General features: G+C 39.4%; 1 protein-coding gene across 8 annotated transcripts; it reads right to left on the bottom strand.

Moving 5' to 3' along the window:
- Nucleotides 1-5,214: 5,214 nt before the first annotated feature.
- ZNF207 (zinc finger protein 207) lies at nucleotides 5,215-25,982 on the bottom strand. 8 transcript variants are annotated; one of them, XM_061615368.1, is made up of 12 exons: nucleotides 25,776-25,980; nucleotides 22,327-22,453; nucleotides 17,482-17,620; nucleotides 16,172-16,342; nucleotides 15,159-15,234; nucleotides 13,358-13,458; nucleotides 10,014-10,174; nucleotides 9,153-9,242; nucleotides 7,859-8,101; nucleotides 7,167-7,329; nucleotides 6,861-7,045; nucleotides 5,231-6,639 (listed from the first exon to the last, which is right to left on the bottom strand). In XM_061615368.1, the coding sequence occupies exons 1-11, from the start codon at nucleotides 25,814-25,816 to the stop codon at nucleotides 6,885-6,887; spliced, it is 1,473 nt and encodes a 490-aa protein (XP_061471352.1). In that variant the 5' UTR covers nucleotides 25,817-25,980; the 3' UTR covers nucleotides 5,231-6,639; nucleotides 6,861-6,884. The 8 variants fall into 8 exon arrangements, with proteins under 8 accessions (XP_061471355.1, XP_061471358.1, XP_061471354.1 ...); XM_061615371.1 differs by having other exon boundaries at nucleotides 5,215-7,045; nucleotides 13,388-13,458; nucleotides 16,172-16,339; nucleotides 25,776-25,982; XM_061615370.1 differs by having other exon boundaries at nucleotides 5,224-7,045; nucleotides 13,388-13,458; nucleotides 25,776-25,981.
- Nucleotides 25,983-26,366: the final 384 nt, after the last annotated feature.

Below are 26,366 nucleotides of genomic sequence, written 5' to 3'. Positions count from 1 at the left end.
GCTTAGCCAGATAGATCTGACAGTGAAACCAATTTCTTCCCATTTTCAAGTTCTAACATGACTCAGTATGGCATATGGGTACACACAAACTTATCTAAGGTATTTCCACTCTGCAGTTGCCTCAGAGAGCTCTCAAACTGCTGCTTTACTGAAAAACTTTCCTTACTGAAAAACCTTTTTGATAATTTCACACAAAAGCTCTTAAAGGGGAACTTGGCAGAGGAGAAAAGAATGCTATGTGAGCACCAAAGGCAGTTTCCCTTTGAACTGTTAATGTACAAAATCCCAAAACTGCTTTTTCCAACATGAGAGTTTGGGTAGCATTTTGAAGTTCTGCGATGGCAGATAGGATTGTATTCAATTAACTTTTAGTCAGAGGAGACCCATTAAAATTAATGGACTTAAGTTAGTCATTAATTTCAATGTGTCTACACTGAATTAGGGTTAGTTGGATACAGCCCAAAGTTTAAAATTTGGGTGAATGCAGACTCTCTGAACTGTAATTTAAATATGAAATTCTAATTATTTTTTAAAAGTCCAAGTCAGTCATGCACTTCAGAGATCAGAATGAATGAAAATCCATGTTCCAAGAACCACCTGAGACAAGTCCATGCAACAACCCTGGACATATTTATATTGGAGGTAAAGGAATTGCTAAAATAAAGGTAAAACCTAGGAAGTTATAGCAAAGAAAAGCAGTAAAACCCATTTGGATCTCCTTCGCAGAACATACATACTTTTAAGTTGCACTGTAATTAAAAAGAGACAGGCATACACATTTGTATCACACTAAAGTATCTCTCAATTCTTAAACCATTAGCTAACATGATGTATAGGCCTGAAAAAGTGATTGTAGGCTAGTTGCATAAATTTAAAAAAACATAGGCTTAGCGTAGATGAAGAATATATGCTAAAGGTGTTCTCTCTTTTCCTATGCATCAAATGATTGCTGTCTAAAATCATGCAATTGGATCAAGACACTCATTTCTGTATCCATTTTATTGCAGGGTGACAGTAAAGGTATTTTAAACCCCCAGCTCTTTTCTCATGGATACTCAGAGAACAGAAGCCATGACCACAAACCTTCTATTTCAAGTCTCCTCAGAAACAAAGCATGTTTTAGTAAATTGGCCATTGATCAAGGGTCAAAGCGTATTGAAATAAGCAGGTATTTCAAGAGAATAGGACAATGTAGAAGAAATGCTGATTAATTTTGTTTCATCTTCAGGGTTGAGTCCATCTTCACCACTAATTGTCAAGAGTTACATGTCACACACAATGACAACACATTGAATAGAGGATTAGTGCAGTTAATGTTCAGATATGAGGTAATTTACAGTGAACTTTCCAAACATTACTCAGGATTACAATTTCTGGAGAAAATTGAGACGCTTGCAGAGGGTTCTGCATGTGTGTGAAAAGTGACAGGGAGCTGATTATATTACTGAAGTATGATGACAGAAGTAATTCTAAGCATTTAAAAACTGCATCAATGAAAACAAGCGTTACAGCCAGAGTTACTAAGTGCCACAGAATGTAATCAACCCTTGAGGATTGGGTGAGAAGATAATATAAGACAGGTGTGAAGAATTTGTGGCTCTCTAAATGTTGTTGTAATACAACTCCTATCAGCCCTGACAACTGGCCATACTGGCTAGGTGCTTGTGCAAATGCTTCTTCTTAAAAGATAGTTATGCTTGTTTCAAGAGCTGCTGACAGAAAGAGATTCCTAAGTTTGCTTGGAAATCTTATCAGCAGCATCCCTCAGAATTTTATATCTATTTTAAAATTGGGCATGTGTTTTACATAAACTTAGCTGTAAAATTTCTAACAAAACATTAAAATGACACTGAAAACCCTAAATGTCTACGTTATGTTCCCTGCATAAGATATGGCAAGTTGCTTACAAAAATTTCTAAATGTCTATCTACACTTATTTTATGTTCCAGTGCATATAAATATGGCATTTACCTTTAAAGACAGGTTGTTGGGAAAAAAATCATGTTTCCTACTAAACATTTACCTCACTTGTTCATCTTATGAAACTCACATCTGCATTTTTCTCCACTCTGTAGGCTCTACATTAATATTAACTTATGATAAACAGCTGACATTATTTCAGGCAAATTTAGGTTAAGCAGATGTCATTGATATGCACCTCTATAGTTGGAGTCAATGCAGAAAAACTAATTGTAACAGGCATTTTCTTAAAAATACTAAAAACAGGCAACAACTCCTGAACTTCCTTAATTCATGACACCATTTCAAAGGCAGTCATTTCACTGTTAAAATATGACATCGCTACACCAAGTTTCAGAGGATAAGGTGATGGAGGGATTAACAATTGAATAAATATTTGAACAGGAAATGTTTTGACTCATGTTAAGATTTCTGACCACTAACAGTAAATTTAAGCACTAAAGCCAGAACATCAATATTAATATAGAGCCCATCAAAAGATTATAAAAATCCTAAATTAAATTAAAGATAGGAGCCTTCACCAAACTTGCTGCAAGTTTGGGGACATAAATATCCAACAGCTATAAAGCTGTGAAAGCCCCTAGAATGAATAAAATAAATCCCACTTGCCTCAGACTGAACAGGGCAACACTGAGACTCTGCCTTAGCCTGTCCTATGGCAGGGCTATAGGAAGAAGAAAAATTTAAATTTTAGAAAAACATAACCCAATTAAGTTAAAAATACATGCAATCAAAATTAACAAAATTCTAATGATCCAGCAAAGATTTGGACTCAACATTTTAGCTCCACACAAATCAGATATGGAATTTGTAAATCAGAGTTAATGTATGGAAAAAGCAAGTACTAGAGTGCTCACCTTACAGCTTGACGAGTGCTATAGAACACTCAGTAGAAAGTGGGTGTTTCCCCTACAAGTGATAGAATATTCTGAACTAATTCAGTAAAAGTGAAAAATGTTAAGATGAAAACCCATCTGCTATTCAGGAACTTTACACCTCTCTTGCATAGTAGTTAGACCAGTACAATTATTAAGACAACAGTATTAGATAAATGATTTTTTTTAATGGCAGAGGTATGAATTTGTTAAATATTCAGGTTCCAGACATCAAAATTCCACATGGCCCTTTCACAATGGCTACGTTGAGACATAGCAGGAAACCAAGGTCTCCCACTATGAGGCCATGGCCTTACATGCACCCCATCCTTTTTGTAACTCCCAAGGAGATAGAAAGCTGCTTCTTTCAGTTGAGCCAATCACAGTTCTGTGATGCCTGAACTCCAAGAACTATAGCAGGAGGGCAAGCCAGGATCAAAATCATGGTTCAATTCTGCCTTCTTGCTAAAAAATTCTTTAAAGAAGTGATATTTTCCCATGTTCAGATATCACAGGGAACTATGGTTAGTTTAAAAAACAGAAGCAGAAGATTGATTTCTTCCTTGAGGGCAGAAAAGGAAACAGGGGAAATCACCTGAGACTTGTTACCATACAAGGAAACCATGGTTTTCAGTTATGCATGAACCCAGCCTGTGACTTAGCAAAACATACATAACCTTCTGGTGAGAATTTTGATTCCTACAAAATAAAGTTTAACATAAAGATCTTGGTTATATGCTGAAAATGTAAGTTATTCTATTGCAGCTCTTACAGAAGCAAAAGCACCTGGTCTCTCAGGGGAAGAGAAAAACTGGCTGGCACTCTTCCACTGAGAGCAAAAGGAAAGGAGCTGAACAGCCTGTGTCTGGCAGAAGATGGGGGGACCTACCAGTTTCAGAATGCCCTCCCCCAATAAGAAACATATAGTTGCTGTAACCTAAGCACACTGCACAGGCAACTCTCTACAATGGGGATAGGGAACCTGTGGCCCTCCAGATGCTGTTGAACTCCAACACCTATCAGCCCCAGCCAGCATGGCCAATAGTCAGGGCTGAGGAAAGTACAGTCCAATAAAAGCTAGAGGGCCACAAGTTCCCTATCCTTGCTCTAACCTGTTTCTGGTACTATAACAGCAATACAAGGCTATAATACAAATTAGTTTCTGATCAAATTCTGTGTCTTGGATCCAGAGTTCTCACAAGAACTCAGAAGATATTTCTGCTGGAGGTGATTTTTCCAAATTTCTCTTTCCTTCTGCAAAGTTACTCTGGTGGGCTCTAGAACAGCATGGGAGGTGGCACAGGGGCTCGAGAGGAAATAGGTGAAAATTGCCTACCCATTCCTCCACCACGAGCCTCTGCTTGATCTCTGTTTCTTCTGTGAATGGAAGGAGACTGTCCGTTCACAGATGGGAGTCTGGATCCAACAGTGTGCGTTCAACTAGTCCAAGTTTTACAGTAGTTCTTTTAAATTTAAAATGGCTGATATCAGTTACAAAAGGCTTGCTAATCACTCAGCAGGCATGAGCCAGGTAAAAAAAAAATAGCACCCTTGCATAAATAAAGTTTGCGTTTCATTTTGCCCAAGATTCTTGAGGGCAAAAACCCTAAGGTACAGCTACAGGATCTGAAAAACATGTTCAAGCAAGCCTATGGCCAAAATCCAAAGAAGATGCATACACCCACAAGCTGCATATGTAGCAATTCACAGCTTAAGATAAAAGTTACGTTTAAACTGGAGAATGGCTTTCTTTTTCAGTACTGGGAACTACAGTGGCAGTAACGTGAAAGCAAGCTCCAGATATGCTTTGTTTTTCTCATCCATGTAAGCCTATAACTTCTTCAGATCATGGTTTATAGATATGTAAAACTGCATAATGGCCATGACAATAGTGCAAAAAAAATACATTGATAAAATAAGGGGTGAAGTAATTGGAAAGCAAAGAACACGACTACAATTTTTTTCCAGTACTCTTTGGGAAATGGGAAGCCAGTCAACAGAAAGCATATTTAGAGTGCAAATGATGCTGCTCAAAGGTTTAATACAAGTACTACAGCAAAATAAATTTCCCCAAATGACCAATTTAAAATAACTTAAACAATGTATGAAGATCGTAAAACAATGTATGAAGGTCACAAAATCCAAGTTTCTAATGGAAAGCAGGACATTCTCAAAATTTATGAAAATTATAAAAGAATATATGAAAAGCAGCAAAGAAACTTCAAGCCTGAACTAAAACATTTTCAAACACCAATCAAAAGGACTCAAGTAGACTGGTCAATCTAGTCTGATTATACTAATCAGAAATAGGTTTTACATTACAATTGGTACTATTAAATATGTAAGATTACCATTAGCTTAGGAGGGAGTGCAAAAAATATTTTAATGTCAAAATTTGTCTTTATAAATTCAAGTGATGAAGTATGAATAACTCCCAAGTGTGTTTTGCTATTTTCAGCTCTCATGCAAATACCTATCTTGCTAACAACAGAAAAGTATGGAAAATAGAACTCGTTTATACTACATATAAAGAAACATGATCCAAAACGCTCAGGCAAAACCCCCAAACCCATTGTGCCCTATGAAAGGCAACAGCTGCTCATTATAATTGATATGAGGCAAGAATTTAATCCTCACTTTCCTACTAAGTTTTACAAATGAGACCGAGTCCAGTTAAAGACACAGCTGAAACCTCATCACAGGTATTCTCTTGTCACACAGGCATAGCCCTTTCCAGGTAATGTCATGGAATGAGAATAAAATTGGCATCACACAGGACAGCTTCAGCTGCAGTTTTTAACCAGAGTGCTCTTCCCATTCCGCTCCCTACAGCAGCCCCAAGGCTCTTTGCTATGCACAGGTAGAGATGCTTTTTGAAATCTTAAATCAACTATAAGACCAATTTAATATTTTGCAATAGAGGTTTACAGGGAATCTCTTTCTGCTGGTCACCTTTACTTCAGAAGGCAATACTGAACTATATCTTGCACCTAAGCTTTGTAAAATGTTAAATAGCTTGAGGTCTCTGCAATGAGGCAGACTCGGTTCGAAGAATCAACTGAAACCAGACCAAGAAATGTGCTCTACAATAATATTTACTTAGCAGAAGCACATACACACTTAGGAAATACAGAACACACCAGTATAATCAGGTGAGTTATGAAGAAGTTTTAAGAAGATGCACCATTCAGAAAAAAAATATGAATGCCCCCTTAACCCCAAAACTTTGTTGCAACTGGTTAATAAGTGTACAGGTCTATGTCTACTTGTTCAGGTGTCAGCTACAGCATACAGCTCAAGTAGTGACTTTAAAGTTCAAATAATTCAGAATATATCAATGTAGCATCAGGAAATTTGTGTTTATTATAACCACAAGCTACCATCGCATGCATCAGTACAAACCTTCAGGCAGTTGTCCACAGCTGGTCATGAATAAAAAGACAATTTTTTTCTTTCATTTTATTACAATAAAGTTTAACAGTACAGGAAGTCACATGAACTTAGTGGGGCAATTTAGTAACACCTGCAACAGGAAGAACTCTAAATACATTAAATATTGTTACACATTCAGACTTAAGTATACAAGTAGATGGTAACAATAAAAGCCCTCACCAAACTATTGTTGGGGACATGAAGTCCAACAGCACCTGAAGTGCTGTGAAGGCATCATTTTATGAACAGCAACGTAAGGTTACAGAACTTGCCTTTAAGTTGGTATGTTCATGTAATTCCAGCGCCTTCACAATTTAACGAACCATATTTACTATACTTCACTTCTAAAAACCTAGATGAAACATGAAAAAGAAGCCATACAGTATAAATTGCAACATCAGGGAAAGTTCCTGTTTTATTATTCTAAATAAATTTTGCCATGTAAAATAAGAATGTCCAAAAGTTCCTTGTATGTGGAAAGATATTTTTTTCTAAAAGTCACAACGAAGTTTTAATTGATGGAAGCTTGGCTATATTAACAGCACAAGATGAGAAAAGGTTTAATCTCCAAACCTATTAAGAGCGTTTGCAGTAGCATCAGTAGCGGCCACCTTGCGACATTACAGGCGGTCTCATTCCCATTGGCGGTCGAGGAGGTCCACCTTGATAAGGAGGCACCATTGGGGGCCCTTGACCATATGGAGGCATAGCACCAGGAAGGTATCCTGGCATGCCCTGGTGATGAGCACCATACTGACCTGTAAAGCAAAGTTAAAAAACAAATTGGCAACCATCTTTAAGCAATATTGCTATTAGGAAAGCATTGAGTTACAATTAAACAGATCTCATAAGCTTTCAACACGCTTAGTGTATTATTACCATGAGGTGGGATTGGAGGTCTCATTCCTTGTTGCTGGGGGGGAATTCCTGGCTGTGGTGGCATCATACCTCCAATTGGTCCAACTGGAGGATTGCCCATGGATGCCTGCCCTGGTCGAGGAAGGTTACGTTGATATTTAGGCAACTGTGCTCTTCTTTCTTCCTATGAACGGAAACACATGGAGAGAATTTCAACAATATGAGATCAGATCAATGGACAGTGTGAGACACAAATACAGCTCAGACAGCATTCAAGGTATAATAATTCAATATAACATGGTAAACTTAAGCAGATGGAACTCTGCCAACTATATCTTATCTTAAAAATTGAGATACATATTAAAATCTTGAGTGCAGGTATAACAAGTGCAACATTAATATTTTCTACTTCGGTTGAAGCAGATTTTAAGGATTATTCAGTGTTCTGCATTATCCACATTTATACTATTACCTACAAATCTGGTTTATAGAGAACACCAATGAATATGAAACAGTCTGAAATGAGTTGTAATGCTACCAGCATTAGGCTTTGAGAACTATATTGTACAAAATGCAGCAACTCTAAATTTGCTATTTGCTATGCTACTGGCTAAATTTTGAAGAGGTGGGGAGTAGAGCTGCTATTTAAGCTGTACAACTGTTTGATTATTTCCTCCCATCTATGCAGCAAGGAGAAATCCTATTTAACTTACCAGTGATATATCCTCATCTGGATGGATCAACTTACTGGTTGCACTGGTTGTTGTAAGGGTAGCAGGCTTACTTGTTATAGAAGTAGCTGGCTTAGGTGCAGTACTGTTTGTTGTGCTAGTGGTTGAAGCTGTAGACTGTGTGTAAGCTGGGAATGTAGGTTTTGGGGGTTCTGTGGTAGTTGCAGGTACATTATTCAAAGGTTTGAAATCTGTACCAACTGGCCCTGGAACAGCTGCCTGAGCCTGTAAAATACAAAGTTAAAAATATAAAGGACAGTACAACTTAAAATGCAAAAATTATAAATGTTGTAACATTATAGGCACAGCTAAATTAACCTAAAGTAGAAGTTCAGCCTTATTACATAAGAAAGCAAACGGGGGTGAAAAAAATCATAACACCATCCTCCCAACACACACTACAAAGTTTGAGATGTGGCAGATCAAAAGCACAAACAGAAGCAAAATAAACTGCAGATCCATTTGCTGCTATACTTTTTGCATAATTTCATACAATATAGTCAATGTAATAACATAATTCAGATCTGTTTTACTAAGAAAGGTTATTTTTGCAATTGGGCCAATTACTGGTTTAGAACCGCATTAGGTAAAGGTGAGCATTCAAATGGAATTAGAATATTTAGGAAGGCTTTCTTCTAAGAATGCTAGTGTTTAAAGCATTTTCTGCATAAAAGCACACTTAAGTTCTGAGACACCTCAAAAGGCCATTTATATTTCTGAATAATTTTCCTTTCCTAAGAACTACAAAAGCTTTATTTGTATCAACTGGGAAAGATTTAACTCTACTATAACTGTAAGCTATTACTTCGTTTCTTACGTATTCTCTCAGTTTGACTTATGAGAGAATGCTTTGACAAGCCAACAGCACAAATTCCAAACTCACTGCTGAATTCCAAATTGGGCCTAAATAGGTTGGTATAATGCTCTTTTTCCCCATTTCCTTACATTTATCATGATGCATCAGCATTAATAGCATAAACTAGAAAAAATAAACCATGCATCAAGAAACCACTGCCAACTAAAACGCACTCAACTGCTTTCATGCTCTTTTTAACCCTTTAGAACCACAATGTAAAATCTTTCATATCTTTCTACTAAAATATTGTACATAATTTGTAAAAAAAATATTGTAACAATTTAAGATTGATGTGAACAGCTAAACATAATCAGGAATCCACAATTATCTGAAGATGTTTAGGCAGAATATTTTAAATTTTACATAACGGTCTAAAGGGTTAATTGGCCAAGCAATGTTTAACTGCAACTTCCTGCGTACTTGTGCTGTGCTAGGAAACAGAGCTTTAGAAGGTGCTGACAGTTCTGAATTGGATGAAGTTGTACTTGAGCTTGTGACAGGTGTCCCCATCTGTAGCATAAAAGAAAGGAAACAGTAAACAGTCTCCAAATAAATGCGTGAAAAATAACCAAGAGGAAGGATCTCAGATTGATTTCTGTAAATATCTTCCCTGCAGAAGTTCAAAATTCAACAATACATTATGAAGGATTCTGCAACATGCTTGTAAATCGTATCAGAACTAAAGACTTATTCATTTACAATGAATCCAGTCAAATAGTAGAGGTCATGTACCTCTCACACTGACCATTCCACTTTGGTAAATAGTAAGTGCTGTGATTCCCAAATATGTCACCTATGCATTTTATTCTATTATTGCATATAACTATTTTTTCTCCAGATGGATTATCAGACAAGAGTTTATTTTTAGTCTACCATGAAATTTAAAAATATCACTTCAAGAGCATGCCCTTGCTCACTCACTGCGATTCCTTCTTATAACATGAGATTATTATTTTAAGGATGTTCAAATGCCTATAAAAACTGTTTATGGCAACATGGCCCTAAGCACCTGCTAAGAAAGATCAGACACATATTCCTTTGCAAAATAAAATTTTCTTGGGGGGAAATACAACAGATGTAAATAGTAAGCCTATGTTGTAATAATACAGAATATAACAAATCCAACATAATGTGTAAGCAAATACCAAGGATTTTTTTCTAACAATCTCAATGGTTAGAGTGCTAGCATTCCTGCACTGTGACTATTGCCACTGACATGGGGGGGGGGAGATGAACACACAGGATAATTTTTAGACTATCAGGATTAAAAAAACAACTTACTTGTCCTGCACTGGGAAAAAGTGGTTTAGTAACTGGAGGCTGAGGGTTTGGTGCTGCAACAACAGGAGCTGGAGGTCTATTAAGAACACCTGGAGCATTCACAGGCTGTGCCTGTGTCATAGGAGGCATACCCGGCCGAGGACCAACAGGTGGCGGCATACCTATAATAGAATTATTCTGATGGTAATTTTTCTGAAGATTTTAGTATCAAAACAGGGCCCTATTCAATTCTCTTTACTGGTAAGCCAATATTTCTTTAAAAAATGAAGAACAGCCAGAAATCCACCTAGGCCATAACTAACCACAATCATGCAAACTGTGATTTTGAGAGCAAATTACTACTAAAAGCATAATCCAAACATTTAGCAGCAATGGGTTTTTTTTACAAATAATGCATTTGTTATGTGTACTTAAATAGGTACTTAAAGACAGAATGGCCCACCTGTCCAGATCAGATGCTATTGTGGGGATTATGTAACTTCATGAACTGGTGTATAAATTTGCTTGCTTTCCTCTCTTCCATTTTGTATTGTGCCCTGAAGTTAGTGAGGACAGACTTTAACCACAAGTCCCAGTTCAGACAACATGCTAAACCAAACACTGGCTTAGCTCTATGTTGTGTGGCAGCAAAAATGAACGAACTGGGGAGAGTGGGGAACAAAGGGTTGCAAGCTGAGAAATCATGTTCATGTGGTCATGCTATGCCAGGGTTTATTTATTATTACATCTTTATCCCACCTTTCCTCCAAGGAGCTCAAAGTTGTATACATGGCTGTCCTCCCCCTCCATTTTATGCTCACAACAAACCTGTGGGGTAAGGTAGGCTGAGAGGCTGACTCACCCATGTTCACCCAGCAAGGTACATGGCTGAGTGGGGATTTGAACCCTGGCCTTCCAGATCCTAGTTCAACACTCTAACCACCACACCACACTGGTTGGGGAACTGTTTACAGCTGGAGGGCCAGATTCCCTCATGGAGAATGTTTCAGCAGCTACATACCAGTGGTGAGCATAACCAGAGGTAAAAGTGGGGAGGACAATGGATATGGCTCTTACATTTGTACAGTAGGCCTCATTCCATCCAGGCAAAATCCAGAGGTTTCTACGTACACCTCTCTATCAAGGAAAGCAACAGGTGTAGTTATCATAGTTCAAGGACACATTCCAGCCAGGCACTTGAGAAGGGCTTGGACTAGGACTGATGACATATGGGCTGGGAAGAGTCCTGAGGGGAAGACAGAGAGGCCTAGCTAGCCACATTTGACCCCTCGGCCTGAGGTTCCCTACCCTTGCTCTAAGCCAGGTTTTGGATCAATATGTCATGCAAAATAGGTCACTGTCTGATTGTTCTGACTCAATGTGTAAGGAACAGTTCTGTTGTATGCTTTAAGAAGTATAACTATTAGTCTGATTTCCAAAAAATTGCTTTTACTTGCTAGTAGTAATTTGCAGATCACAAAATAAAGTGGCAGCTTTACCATGTGCCTTGGTAAAGGTTTCTACAAATTTTATGAAGAGACATGGTTTAGACTATGTATTAGACGAGTGGTTCCCAAACTCTTCCCCCGCAAGGACCATTTGAAAATCGTTCAAGGTTTTACTATTTATCTATTTATTATTATCATTTATTTATACAGTGCCATCAAATGCACATGGCACTGTACACAGAACAATAAAAACCAGTCCCTGCCAAAAAGGGTGTACAATCTAAACAAAATAAAATGAGAAGGAAGGAAGGGAGGGGAAACAAAGAGATGGCAAAGCGAGGACTGCAAATATACATACTCTAGGCATACAAATTATAAAAAATAAAAAACCTTGGGGGACTACTTAATTGCTTGTTGTAGTAATTGTAATGCATTGTGCTAGATGCTGCATTGTATTTTCATTGCTTCTTTTATTTCTTATATATTTTAATATACTGTACTACAACTTGAATTCTATGGAATTCAAGTTGTGATACAAAAAATACAATGTAAGAAAAAAAGAATAAGAATACAATTAAAAATGAATATGAATAATTAATACAATGCACGTGCCAGCTCATGTCTTCAACCACAAATCTACAGAGATGCCATGTACCCCTTGAATGAAGCTCACATGCCACTGGTGGCCCACGGACCACAATTTGGGAACCCCTGTATTAGACCATCGTTAATACTGGAAGTTTGTGTATTTTTAATTCTGTAAACAGCCTTGTCCACATTGTGGCTGGTAGCCGAAACAAAATTTAACTTTGATATTGGTAAACAGCATGTTCAATTCAAGCAGAGAATGACAAAGAATACAATCCTAAAGTCAGAGGGGTAGAAAACCGAAGACTGTTCACCAGCCTCATCCAACACCTTGGTGGGCTTGTGCTGGCAGGGCGTTAAGTGAGGGTGAAGTAGTTATGCAACGTCCATAATTTTTTCTTTTCTAAAACCCCTATTTTTAACTTATTGGGAAGCTGTGGAGAGAAGAGGAATAAGCAGGAATAACCTATTCTAGCTACTGTCCTGGCGTAGCTTTCTCTCTTGTTTGGATCATGCTGGGGGACTAGGAAGGGGGTGGATCCTTTGGAGCCATGCTTTCCCCAATATGTCCCCAGCATGCCTTCTTTGGCCCTACCAACTTTGGAGTTCCAACATCTGCAGGGAAATGGCCGTGAAGGTTTCTGTGGCAGGAAGGAGGTGAAATCGAACACTGGATCTCCCTCTCCAAGGTTGGAACTCTCTTTCAGCATTCAGAGGGATAGGGGAGATCCAGTTTCCCATCCCTGGATTAATAAAATAAACTGAAGAGGATTTTTTTTGGTTCATATTTACTATTATCTGAAAAGGATAAACACCCATCATCTACTACTCAGCAGTCTAAAGATCTCACTGTCCTTTCTGCAATTGAAAGTATAACTTATAATTATCAAAGTTGTTTGGACGTATTTGAACATATGGACAGCCTATATTGATTTATGTTTGTCAGGCTCAACTGAATATTTCTTTTGTTAACATCAGCTGACAATGTTTTTCCCTCCCCCATCTACCTCTGTTATATTTGCAAAATTAAAATTAAAATTTTTTTACAAAAAGAAATTTGTTTTCTTCCCATCTTTAGAACAAGAAGGCATCATTAGCATCAGGTTGATTCAGGGTAGGCTATCAAAATTAAGTGATGCCAACAGTCACAATGAAATTGAAAGCTGAAAAGACTAACTCTCAGAAAAATGAGCCATCCCAAATCATTTTTTAAAACTTAAATAATTGCACCACTATTACACCAGAGTGCCACTCTGCATCTTTGCTTTTTGTGCAGAACAATTCAAACAACTCCAAATCAGTTTAAAAATAAAATAAAGTATCTCTCACCACAGTATGGATTCGTCATTCCTGACCTACCTGGTGGCATACCAGGCATGAGAGGTGGGATTCCTGGTCCTGGAGGCATCATGCCACCCATTGGCATCATCCTATGAAAAACAAAGATTGGTATGAAAATGGAACCGACCACAAAGAATGCTGGCATATTGGCCTTCCCCAATATGGTGCCCTCCAGATGTTTTGAAATATGTTTTCCATCATTCCATATTACTGGTTATGTTGGCCAGTGCCGATGGGAACACAGAAGGCTGCCTTATATCAAGTCAGTCCACTGGTTTACCTAGCTCAGTATTGCCAACACTGACTGGCAACAGTTCTTGACGGAGACACCTGGGACCTTTTGTATGCAAAAAATATGCTCTACCACTGAGTTATGGCTCTTCCCCAAAGGGAATTGCAGTCTGGAACATCTGGAGAGTACCAGCTCATGGGAAGGCTGTAGTATATGATACTGATTTAAGGATTTTCATCACCTGAGAAATGTAGCTGCCTGTTTTCAGTAGCTAACCATGATAGACCTGCCTGGATTATTCATTACCTTCCAACTGTAACTCAAAGCATGGAGAACAGAGTGGAGATGCCACATAACTCTTTTCATGCTTTTCCAGAAGACAAAAGTTGAGGGCAAAATGATGTGGCAGTTTGCACTCACCACCCCCTTTATGCCTGTGAAAGTTGCATAGACCGATGTGGGAATCAGGCAAAACTCAACAGTAAAGTGGGAGATGGATAACTATTCCCTACAATCTTATTTCCAACTCAAAAGGACTGAGAAAGCAGACAGACCCCTTTGTTAAAACTGCCTTGGAAAGCTATATTCAAAACCTCTGGAGAGAATTAACAAGTGTGATACTGAGGAAAGATCCAGTCACTCTGGTATGTGTCAAGGTGTTCCTAGTGGTTTTTGGAACCATCTGAATTAGTAACACATAGAACAGGAGCAGGGAAATGCTGGCCTCCAAGCTATATCAGGCCCAAGAAACCTTCTGATCTGCCCCACTGTGACTTCATATGTTCTGCAGCAATCCAGCCATAGCTGCCAAGAGAAAAAACAAGCAGGCAAGTGCACATGCCATCTTGACAGACCCTACCAGAGGAGCAGCACAGATCTTTCTGTAACACACTCTAGCTGCCACATCCCATGGTCAGGCCTCCAAGCTTGCCTGTACACCTGACTATCTGTTTTTCTCTTTTAAAGAAAGTGTTAGAGGCAGAGAATAGAGACATCAACCAGAATGGAGGAGAGGGGCTAACAGTGTGGGATGGGCTACAAGAGAATGACAGAATGAACAAAGGCAGCTTGGCTAAGACATCCTACCAAGCAGATGTAGAGGTAGTCAAAGGAAAGGAGCTGGCACACCTGGACCACAGGCATGTATGACAGTGAGAGAACTGAGTATGGATGGATAGGGTGTGGGGTTTGTGAAAAAGAGAATAGATGAGAAAGGGGAGAAACAGGGGCAAAGAGAGAAAAAGGGTGGCAGGGAAAAAACAGGTATCCTCATCTGTTAGCTCTAGCCTTGACCACAACTCATATGTGGCCCCTGACCACTCCCCTCCCCCAAATGCAGTTCCCAACTTAAAAAATATTCCCTAGCCCTGATGTAGAACCATTATTAAAAAATGAAGTCTATTTTCTGAAATGTTAGGATATGATTATTAGAAGACTGTTCTACAAGTATTGTGCAGCTCTAGAGTCCAAAGGCTGGGAACAGAAAAAAGAGATGTGAAAATTAAGTGTTTTTTTCCTAGACACAGACTACACTATTAATCCACAGTTTCTACTTACCCAGGTGGCATTCCAGGCATCACTGGAGGCATTCCGGGCATCATTGGTGGAACACCTGCCATCAATGGTGGTATACCTAAAAGTCAGAATGCATGTTAATTATTGACACTATAGACAAATATTCTTTGATGAATACAGGATTTGTAAGAACACTGATTAGTTCCCTGAAGAAATATTCTGAATGCTCATGAACCCTTTCCCTTAACATATCCACAAAGCTAACTATAGAAAGAGTATCCATTATTATCCACAAAAGTTCCCCTTTCAGTCATTTGAAAGGCAGATACTACACCTGGTGCTTGAAATTACAGTGCCAAGTAGGCTTTTGAACACAATATGTCACACATTAAAAAATCCACCCTTTCCACTGTTGAAAATAGTAACAGATTGGTAGCTTCTACTTGAGAAATATAGAACTGTGACATACTTGTAAACCGCCCAGAAGAATTGGCTGATGGATGGTATTAAAATGTCACAAATAAAACATAACCATCAGTTTCAGTCTGTTTCTCTACCTCTGACAACACACCTCATATTTCCCTACATAGGGACTTATATCCAAGCCCAACTTTCCAAGGAAGGGCATCCCAATTCCAAACCACATAAACTGCTTATTAAGGAAACCACAATAGTGTCAAGGCTGCGAAAGGTGTCTGGTAACTAGCAGAATTAGATTTGGGGGAGAGGAAGGGAAGGGAAGAATTTGCTTCTCTTATTTTTGAGGTGGTGTGCATAATTTCTATGTAATGTTTTCTAAGCACTTTTAGAGTCTCCCCCATGCCCAAATAAGGTTGGCTTTGCTGCTCTCAAATATCTAGGAGAGCATAATTGTATTTAGTATGTAGCTACCTGAAATGAATGTGTATAGTATGTAGTAATCATATACTGTTCATAAGTAACCATTCTGATTCTAAGTAGTATCCCACAAAACTATATCCAACTAGTGTTTCCCCATTACTGAAGCAAATTCTAAAACAATCCTCCCATTACTTCCATCTTTAGCAGCTGGCTACCTGGAGGCATTCCCGGTGCACCTGGTACAGGAGGTAAACCTGGCTGTGCCATTGGTGGTATATATCCTTGCTGAGGTTGCACAGGCTGTGCTTGAAATGAGGTTGAAGCTGAAGATTCATCATCATCATATTCATCAGAATCATCTTGTTGTTTCTTTTTCTGGCATTCTGCTACAAGAGTTTTAACGTTCAGATTAATGTCAATTATTTGCTCTTAGACACACTGCATCCTGAAATCACTTAACCAACAATTTGCTTAAAATGAACAGAAATCCCACCTTGTAGTTTTTACCCAATAATACTCCTTTTTCAATAGTAGATACTAGGGCCAAGCCTAATGATTCTTCTACACAAAATTTAGAACAATTCTGAAGATTACACAAGCAGTGTTAAAAAATGTTATTTGTTTCAATTGTCCTCAGAGAATCCATTACACAGCAAAATCAGATTTCCATTGCATTTGCTGCTTTCTATCAAAAAACCAAAATGTGGGGAATATTTAGTAAAATCTCAGTAGAAGCCATCACTAAAAATTGCCAGGTTTTGGTATATCATAAACTTTTACTACAATCTAAAGTATTAAACAGACAACCAACAATTACAAAAACAATAAAAATAGCCTGACTCAGCTTCCAATGGATATAAAAGTATCATTTTATTTTTTTATGTACAGGTCACCTTTAGGGTTAAATCTTTCAAGGCAGCTTCTGACATGTATATTCAGAATATAGAACTAGTAATAACTATAAAGAACCATAACAATAAAATTATAAAATACAGCAACAATGTTCAGCACATTAACAATCAGTTAAAACTATAGATCTACATAAGATTATAGAGTAACACAGTAAAATCCTCTCTTGTTTTAAACAAATTGTCTTTAGAGCCCACTTGAAAGCCTGTAACAATGGGGTGGGACATATAACAATGGAACAGAGTTCCGCAGGCATGGATGCCCTATCCATCCAATTGCCAACCTAAATAATGTCACAAGCAAGCACATAAGGTGGTTACAACTATCACTAAGTGAACAACCAAGAGCATTTCAGACCCAATACTGAGTCCCACATTTAATATTCGTTAGGTTGCAAGGCACAGAAAAACAGGTATGTGTAAGTTGGTAAGTGCAACTATGCACCTTAGTGGCACAATTTAAATAGGCAATAAACATTAGAAAACATCCACAAGTCTTGAAAATTACATGTCTGTTACTCACAGTAGACCCATTGTGCACTGGTGGTTCTAAGCAAAGCATGATCATTATCTATATTGAGCTCTTCCAACATTAAAGTGTTTCAATTTAAATTCACCTTGGGTTTTTTGTTCAAGTAGCCTTCTCCTTTCATCCATGTCTTTTTCTGGAATGCCTTCCATGCCATAGATTTCCAGTTCAATGTCAGTTCTTCCAGGTATAGCATTTGGAACAGCATCTATGGTTTCTTTATGCACCTTTGAAAAGTATACAAAGTCCACACCAAGGTTAAGTTACTTAGGCTGCAATCCAATACACACTTACCTGGGAGTAAGTCCCACTGAACACAACAGAGCATACTTCTGAGTAGACATGTATTGGATGACATTGGACTGCTGCCTCGTATATTTATTTTTGATTCCTCAAATACCTTAGTTCTGTAGCACTTACAGTCTCTTAGCTTTAAGAACCATAGTTCAGTTGTATAGTATATGCTTTCTACAAAAAATGGAAATAGACTGCCTTCAAGTTGATTCCGACTTATGGTGACCCTATGAATAGGATTTTCATGGTAAGCGGTATTCAGAGGTGGTTAACCATTGCCTTCCTCTAAGGCTGAGAGGCAGTGACTGGCCCAAGGTCACCCAGTGAGCTTCATGGCTGTGTGGGGATTGGAACCCTGGTCTCCCAGGTTGCAGTCCAACACTCTAACCACTACGCCACACTGGCTCTCTACTTTGCACAAAGAATGTCTCAAATTGAATTCCTGATACTTCCAGTTAAAAGGACCAGGTAGCAGCGACAGCAAAAATCTCTGCGGCTCTGAAAAGCCAGTGCTAGTCAGAATACATTACTGGGCTAGATGAATCTGATCTATGGCACTATGCTCTAGTTAGCCGAATTAAATGCAGTCCAAACTAATCTAAATCACACAGTATGGCTGGGTCCTAATTAGGTCTAAAACAGAGGTGGCTAACCATTTTTGGGCAGCACTGAGGATTGGCACCCCTCCAACAGCCACATGGCCAGCGCTCATATACACACTCACAATACAGACAAGAGGTATGCTCAACTGGGAAGGGGGATACACATTAAGTAGTCACATAATAAATGTACAAATGAACACACACACAAAAACAGATAGATGCACACATGTACTCAGACAACCAAGCACACACTCAGCAGACATGGTGGACAGACAGGCAGACACAGAGGTAGAAATTCAGGAGGGCTAGCAGAAAAGGGGGACGGAGGTTCCAGTATTTTTTTTCTTCTCCTGTCCCTGCACTGTATCAAGAGAAAAAAGAAAGCAATTCAAAGGTCCTTATATTTCAAAGGAGCCTCTTCTCTCTCTGGTACAACACCACTGCAAAAAGGTCTTAGAGCTCGGGAAACAGGAGGGTGTGCTCCTTCTTACATCAGTACTGCACACCAGAGGGATAAGAGGCTTCTTTGCAAGGAGGCAGAGGCACCCACTTTTTGGAGGACTAGTGGCCCCCTACCAGCAGCAGGACCACCACAGCACCACAATGGAGGAGACCTCAGCAGCATGTTTTCAAAAGTTTTTTTAAAAAAAATTAAAAATTGCCAAAGTATTGGAGTCTTGGAGCCCCACAAAAAAAAACTCTTGGGGGGGCAGATCCAGCTTGTGGGTTAGCAAACCCTACTCTAAACGTTTAGGCTAAATGGTATATTCAAGTCCTTGCTCAAACCTAGGAGTTTTAAGTTGTAGATTATGGCTGAGATATAAAAAGTAGGTGTGTTCAAGGGCTTAAACAAGGCCATCGAGATTAAAAAAAAAAACTATTTTGAAAAGCAAACCTCCCATGCCACAAATTGGTCTTGAAAAATAAACCTTTCAGTGGCATGACATGGAGACTTACTGCGCACAAGATTCAAGACCATGTCGCTGGGACATGTGGAACTAGTGTGGTTGTTTAGATTCCAACCCTAGCCCAGACAAGGTTTAACTAAATTTTGTTTGTAAGTTGATGGTAGGTTGAGCTTTTGTAGGTTTAATTTTAAAAAGTCAATTCTGTGTGACTCTCTCCATAGGAAGCATGCCCAGAATTGCAACCCTACAAGGCAATCTTGTGCATGTTTATTCAGACGTCCTATTATTCATTGAAGTTTACTTCCAGGTAAGCATATAAAGGAGCGCAACAGTATATACAAATATAGCTTTTCTTAAAAAAATAGATCTGGAGCAAGGACTCAAACCAAATATCAAATCATGGTGGTATTCAGCACCATGGGCAAGTCAGGTAAGAAAGCCTGGTCCAGATACCTCACATCAAGATTTCATACATGGAACAAGCATCTTCCAAATGTTGCTTTGTGTGCTTTAAGGGATGTGGAGGGGAATGCATTTACTTATTTTGAAAATTTATACCCCGTTCCTCTAATAGAACCCACTCAAAGCAACTTACAGCAAAAAACTAAAATAAATCTTAATAGACTTTAACACACAAATATAATACCACAGTGAATCCTGGAAATTACAGGCCAGTTAGCTTAACTTCTGTCCCTGGAAAACTGGTAGAAAGTATTATTAAAGCTAGATTAACTAAGCACATAGAAGAACAAGCCTTGCAGAAGCAGAGCCAGCATGGCTTCTGCAAGGGAAAGTCGTGTCTCAGTAACCTATTAGAATTCTTTGAGAGTGTCAACAAGCATATAGATAGAGGTGATCCAGTAGACATAGTGTACTTAGACTTTCAAAACGAGTTTGACAAGGTACCTCACCAAAGGCTTCTGAGGAAGCTTAGCAGTCATGGAATAAGAGGAGAGGTCCTCTTGTGGATAAGGAATTGGTTAAGAAGCAGAAAGCAGAGTAGGAATAAACGGACAGTTCTCCCAATGGAGGGCTGTAGAAAGTGGAGTCCCTCAAGGATCGGTACTGGGACCCGTACTTTTCAACTTGTTCATTAATGACCTAGAATTAGGAGTGAGCGGTGAAGTGGCCAAGTTTGCTGACAACACTAAATTGTTCAGGGTTGTTAAAACAAAAAGGGATTGAGAAGAGCTCCAAAAAGACCTCTCCAAACTGAGTGAATGGGTGGAAAAATGGCAAATGCAATTCAATATAAACAAGTGTAAAATTATGCATATTGGAGCAAAAAATCTTAATTTCACATATACGCTCATGAGGTCTGAACTGGTGGTGACCGACCAGGAGACCTTGGGGTTGTAGTGGACAGCAGCTGTGAAAAAGGCAAATTCCATGCTAGGGATAATTAGGAAAGGTATTGAAATAAAACAGCAGATATCATAATGCCGTTGTATAAATCTATGGTGCGGCCGCATTTGGAATACTGTGTACAGTTCTGGTCGCCTCATCTCAAAAAGGATATTACAGAGTTGGAAAAGGTTCAGAAAAGGGCAACCAGAATGATCAAGGGGATGGAGTGACTCCCTTATGAGGAAAGATTGCAGCATTTGGGGCTTTTTAGTTTAGAGAAAAGGCGGGTCAGAGGAGACATGATAGAAGTGTATAAAATTATGCATGGCATTGAGAAAGTGGATAGAGAAAAGTTCTTCTCCCTCTCTCATAATACTAGAACTCGTGGACATTCAAAGAAGCTGACTGTTGGAAGATTCAGGACAGACACAAGGAAGTACTTCTTTATTTAGCGCATAGTGGAATTTGCTCCCACAAGATGCAGTAATGGCCACCAGCTTGGATGGCTTTAAAAGGAGATTAGACAAATTCATGGAGGACAGGGCTATCAATGGCTACTAGCCATGATGGCTGTGCTCTGCCACCCTAGTCCGAGGCAGTATGCTTCTGAAAACCAGTTGCCGGAAGCGTCAGGAGGGGAGAGTGTTCTTGCACTCGGGTCCTGCTTGCGGGCTTCCCCCAGGCACCTGGTTGGCCACTCTGAGAAGAGGATGCTGGACTAGATGGGCCACTGGCCTGATCCAGCATGCTCTTCTTATGTTCTTATGAATACAAACTTAACCAGGAACACATTCCAAGCAGCCTAATGAAACACCATCAATAAATGAGAGTCCAACATTTACATAAGCAAATCAATTATGTTCAAATCCTTGTCAAGTTGAGCAGCCTCTAAGGAGGACAATTGGGCATATACATTCAAGTGTCTGGGAGGTGCTGATAAAAATCTGCACATTCAAACATGGGACAAGCAGTGAGATCTTCCACTGAAGAATTAATGGTGGGGATTTGCCCTTCCAATGTTGGAAAAAAATCCTTCTTTTAAAAAGTCAGGTCTTAGCATCTGAAGGTATACAAAAGTGGGGCCTAAAATATCTCCCTGGGGAGGCATTCCACATGGAACAAGATCTGTCACCAAGTAGACCCTGAAGTCTACTCAGACTGAAGTATTTCTGAAACTTCCTGGGATATCATCTGTATTAGGGTTGCCAGGCTCGGGGCCTGAGAATGATTCTGTATCTTTAGGAGAAGAGAAAATTCAGCCAAATGCAGGTTTTCTTGCAACACTGTAATGGGAAAAACCACAAGGTGAAATTCTCCCTTCCCCCTGCACAACTTTTAAAGATACAGAAGACCTCTTGGAGGCTGGGCCTGACAACCAAGAGGTCTTCTGTATCTTTAAAAGTTGTGCAGGGGGAAGGGAGAATTTCACCTTGTGGTTTTTCCCATTACAGTGTTGCAAGAAAACCTGTACTTGGCTGAATTATCTCTTCTCTTAAAAATACAGAATCATTCTCAGGCCCTGAGCCTGGCAACCCTAATCTGTATAAATATGGGCTTTTTGTTGTGGAAAGTTTTAGATGTCTGTTTTCCACACACAATGATACTAGTGCCACATATTTCCCACTGAAAAAGCCTACTAAGACCAACCAAAGAGGAGCTTTCATTAATGTATCTGTTTCTGAAAGCTGACAGCAATATTTGTAAATTATGGAAGATGACTGAGTAACAACACATCGCTTTGCAGCAGACTATCATGAGACAAGCATATACTTGAACACTTACCTGCATACAGTGTATTGCTAAACCAGGCCCAGTATACAGTTTCTTATGACATATATGGCATTTAAAGTGCTTTGCTTTTTGGTGCTGAATAAGAATTTTCTCATCATCAAAATCCCTATTGCAATACCTATTTTGGATTGTTAAGGAAAGCATTAAGTCAAAACATATGCATCAGTCAACATTACCATAATCATTCTCAATTAAAGCTATGAATCTTGTAAATGTATATTACCTATAATTAGTTTAATTTCACAGGGGAGGGAAGGAGGCAGATTAGGTTAAACTGGTAGATCACTGGAAGATCTGCAGTATATAACAAGGGTTTGTTGTTTAATAATAATTTCAATAAATTCAAATTAGGCTACTAGAATTCCTGATGACTTGTAACTGAGATGGATATTTGTATTTATATATGTAGATCCTCCTAGTATATGGCTTATGGGGTGCAGTGGGTAGTTATCTCTGTCTCTTGGGCCACCATTCTGCCTCTAGCTCTAGTTAGTGGATCTTGGGATTCTAGGAAAAGACCAAGATTCCACAAGCCTGAAATCTGCCCATCCCTGCTATACAGTATAAAATTATAAATATATATCTTTAAAAGGAAGGGTTGTTGCTAAGCACAACAGCAAAGACTGTGAAATGGATACCCAGGTAAAGACAGACTCACATACATAACAACTAATGCTACATGAAATGTTATCATGAGGAATTTGAGGATAAAGCTCAGAGGCCCACAAATGCTGCTATGGGTCAGTTGCCAGCCATTAAACACAGTGCCACTTACCATGCCTCTGCCCTAAGTTCTGTGCATGACAGAAAACTTTGCGGAGATGCAGGTTTCATGTAATATTGGTCTTCTGAGCAGGCAGAAGTAGGATGAGTCTTTTCCAAAGCTATGTGATAGAAATGCCCATCCCTTCTAAGCAAAGGAGAGGCAATTCTGTTGCAATGAGCTTTGGTCTACTTGCCGCAAATCTCAACTTAACAGAGAACTGATCCGAAACTCTCCCCTGCACAGGAGAGTTCTTGTTTCACACAGAACTTAGAGGCAGATAGACACTTCTGCCAGAAGGCTCATGGAAAACTTGGAAGTGTTCTGTGTACTTGCTGGGCATCAGGCCGCGCTAGGGAGCCACAAGCATTTGCTCCTGTGGATTTTAGAGGCCTGTCATGGCAGACACATAGTTCCAATCATACTGTAGATCAGGACTGGGCAGACATTAGTCTTGTAAAATATACTTTGAGGGCCAGATGCAACAGTGATACAGTTAAAATTAAAGAACAGGGTGCCTTTAAGAACATTCAGAGCCTAGGAATTTGTTATCAGTACCAGAACTGAGCTGAATTCACAGCCCTTGCATTCAAGTTCCAGTTCTGGTTAGCCTTTTCATTTCAACCACCTAATTCGGGTGGGGAAAGTAGTTTTGTTGTTGCTATTGCTAAACAATTGGGAGTCTAAGCTGCAAACTCCACTTATGTTTTTGCTAGTCTCTTTCTGGGAGGCCAACTCCTACCTTCAGTCCCCACTCACCACAGTATAAAAATATAGTAATTAATAACAAGGAACTTGATTGCTGAAGGTGCAACTGTCATAAAATCCTAAGAACACCATAAGATCATATATATTATAAAGTAATCAATAAATCTATGCCCATAACAAATATGAAGAAAGTAAATGTCAACTATAATTGTGCTTGACATTCTGGATAAAGGGATGTACAAACTAAGATTTCCTCGTTTTCCCAAAAGATCTTATCCTAATTGAACAGACCTTTTAAAATTATTCTCATTTAAACTGTTATGCTGAGTTTCATATATTGATTACAAGTTAACTGTCGATATATTTTAAGGTGTTTTTGTACCATACGTAACTTTGAACACCAATGCTCATGGGAAAAAAATGCATAAATAACAATTTAAACAATGTTTAACAAGGGACCAAGATCCTACGATCCCTAGAAGGATGTCCTGGACCTGCAGAATACTATGGACCTTCCTCTCCACAGGCAAAGGGAGGTCCACTGCAGAGATCCTCCTTGGACAACAGTAGGTATATCTATCATTGGTGCTCCAAAAGTGGTAGGCAGTGGAATTGGGGAGATCTTGTACCTGTAGGATAGCTAATTATACACAGGCAAGGGATATAAATTAAAGCTACACACACACACTTTTGCCTTTGAACCAGCATGGCTTAGGACACAGTGGTTCCTCTGCTAAGGACTCCACCCCCACAGCACAGAACTGCTTGGCTAGTCTTCAAGAGCCGGTGAGGCAAAGCGGTTAGATCCAGCCATGTTCACTGGATGCCCTTGGTCCAGTCACCATCTCTTAGCCTCACCTGTTCGGAGAATAAGTAAACTGTAGTAATTGAAGTAAACTGTATTTCCTATGAATTACTTCCTTTTCATTTCTAAAATAGTATTTCAGACTGGGGCAAATAATTTTGTAAGGAAAAATGCTATTTTTAATTTTTTTATAAATATTTGGAAAACCTTTAACCTGCTATATTACATACCCAAAGTCTTTTATCTTTATAAAATGCTCGATTAAAAGGCATTAACCTGGCAGATCTACTTGCAATATATCTCCCCTTTCCTACCTCTTAACCTCCACCGTAAAAGACTTATTTCAGACAGAGATGAACAGACCTTGAATAGCCCCACATTTTCTTGTATACCACATGCAATCTCAAACCTATTTGTGGGAGAAACATTATTTATTGTGGAGATCAAAAGACAATGTAGATCTAAAGCAAAACCTATTACAAACAATACCTATTTTTCGAAGGGGGGAGTATGTGTAATAAGAGAGAAAGAATCAAACAGAACAGGCCAAGGATATGGATTGTCCCCATCATAAAACGCCAATGTGGAGGAAAGGGAAAAAGAAATGGAGAAACACTTATGAAGAACAGCTCATTACTTAAAAAATAATTGGTAAGAACTGGGTCACCTACCACAACAAAGGGAAATGAGAAACATCGTAGGCTGAGATGACTAACTACGCACCTAAATGTGCAGAAATCAACAAAATAATGTTTCCATGCAGATAAATATCATCTGGTACGTCCGTACCTAAAGGTAAAGCACAGCTATAGCGGCCAATTAAAACGTTGGCAACTAGGGACTCGTTGAAACAAAAAGCTACGACAAATTACACGGGGTTAAAAAAATGGCAGAAGAAAAAACAAATTCATCTGTTTCCCCCCTTTACATTTGGAAATCTAGTCTTAGAATCTAGATGTGAGAGGAGTCGTGAATATTTAAACTAGGCCATCAAGATACGGGAGCGCAGAAAGATGAATCAAGAAAGAAGGCTAGCGCCGAGGCCCAGTGAAACTAGGGCGCTCCATCTCCAGAGGAAGGAGAACGCCAAGCCAGGCCAGGCCACCAAGGCCTCCTCCCTCCCCCTCCAACCGAGAGACCGCCCGCGAAGTGAAAAAAGGATACCAGCACCAAGGCTTCAACTGCTTCTTTTTCTTTCGTCCCATGACGACGGCGGCAGCGGCGGCGGCTTAGCTACAGAAACTATGAAACTTAACGACGGAGCTCGACCACCAATACTAAACACAGCCCGCTCCTCGACCAGACACAAAATGGCCGCCCTTCGCCCGAACCCTTGAGTTCCTACAATGCAGTGCGCGGGCGCATGCATCGTTGAGGGGACGTTACGTATAGTTCTGTCATTCGCGGCTCCCATACCGGAATGTGGTGTTTCCCGGCATGCAGCGCGATTTGAACAATCGGCCAAACCCGTCTGCGTTCTTAGGGGATGCAAAAACTTACCGTTCAGTTTTGCTATTCTAAGCGCCTTCATTCAGGAGACCCCCAAAGTTCAATGGGATCTAATCCCCAGGACGTGCCTAGCGCGTCAGTACCAAACATGTTCATTTGGAAGCCAGCCCTCCTGGTTTCTGTGGGAGTTCCCTCCATGCGCGTGTGTTTAGGATCGCCGCCTTAGACTTCAATCCTATATACACACCTGGGAATAAGGCCCACTGAATTTAGAGGAGAATTTCTGAGTGGTAAGGATGCGCTGCA

Source organism: Rhineura floridana, chromosome 3 (genome assembly GCF_030035675.1).
Source record: "Rhineura floridana isolate rRhiFlo1 chromosome 3, rRhiFlo1.hap2, whole genome shotgun sequence".
NCBI lineage: Eukaryota > Metazoa > Chordata > Lepidosauria > Squamata > Rhineuridae > Rhineura > Rhineura floridana.
Note: the sequence above shows the minus strand (reverse complement) of the source record. Positions and strands in the feature narration are given on the sequence as shown.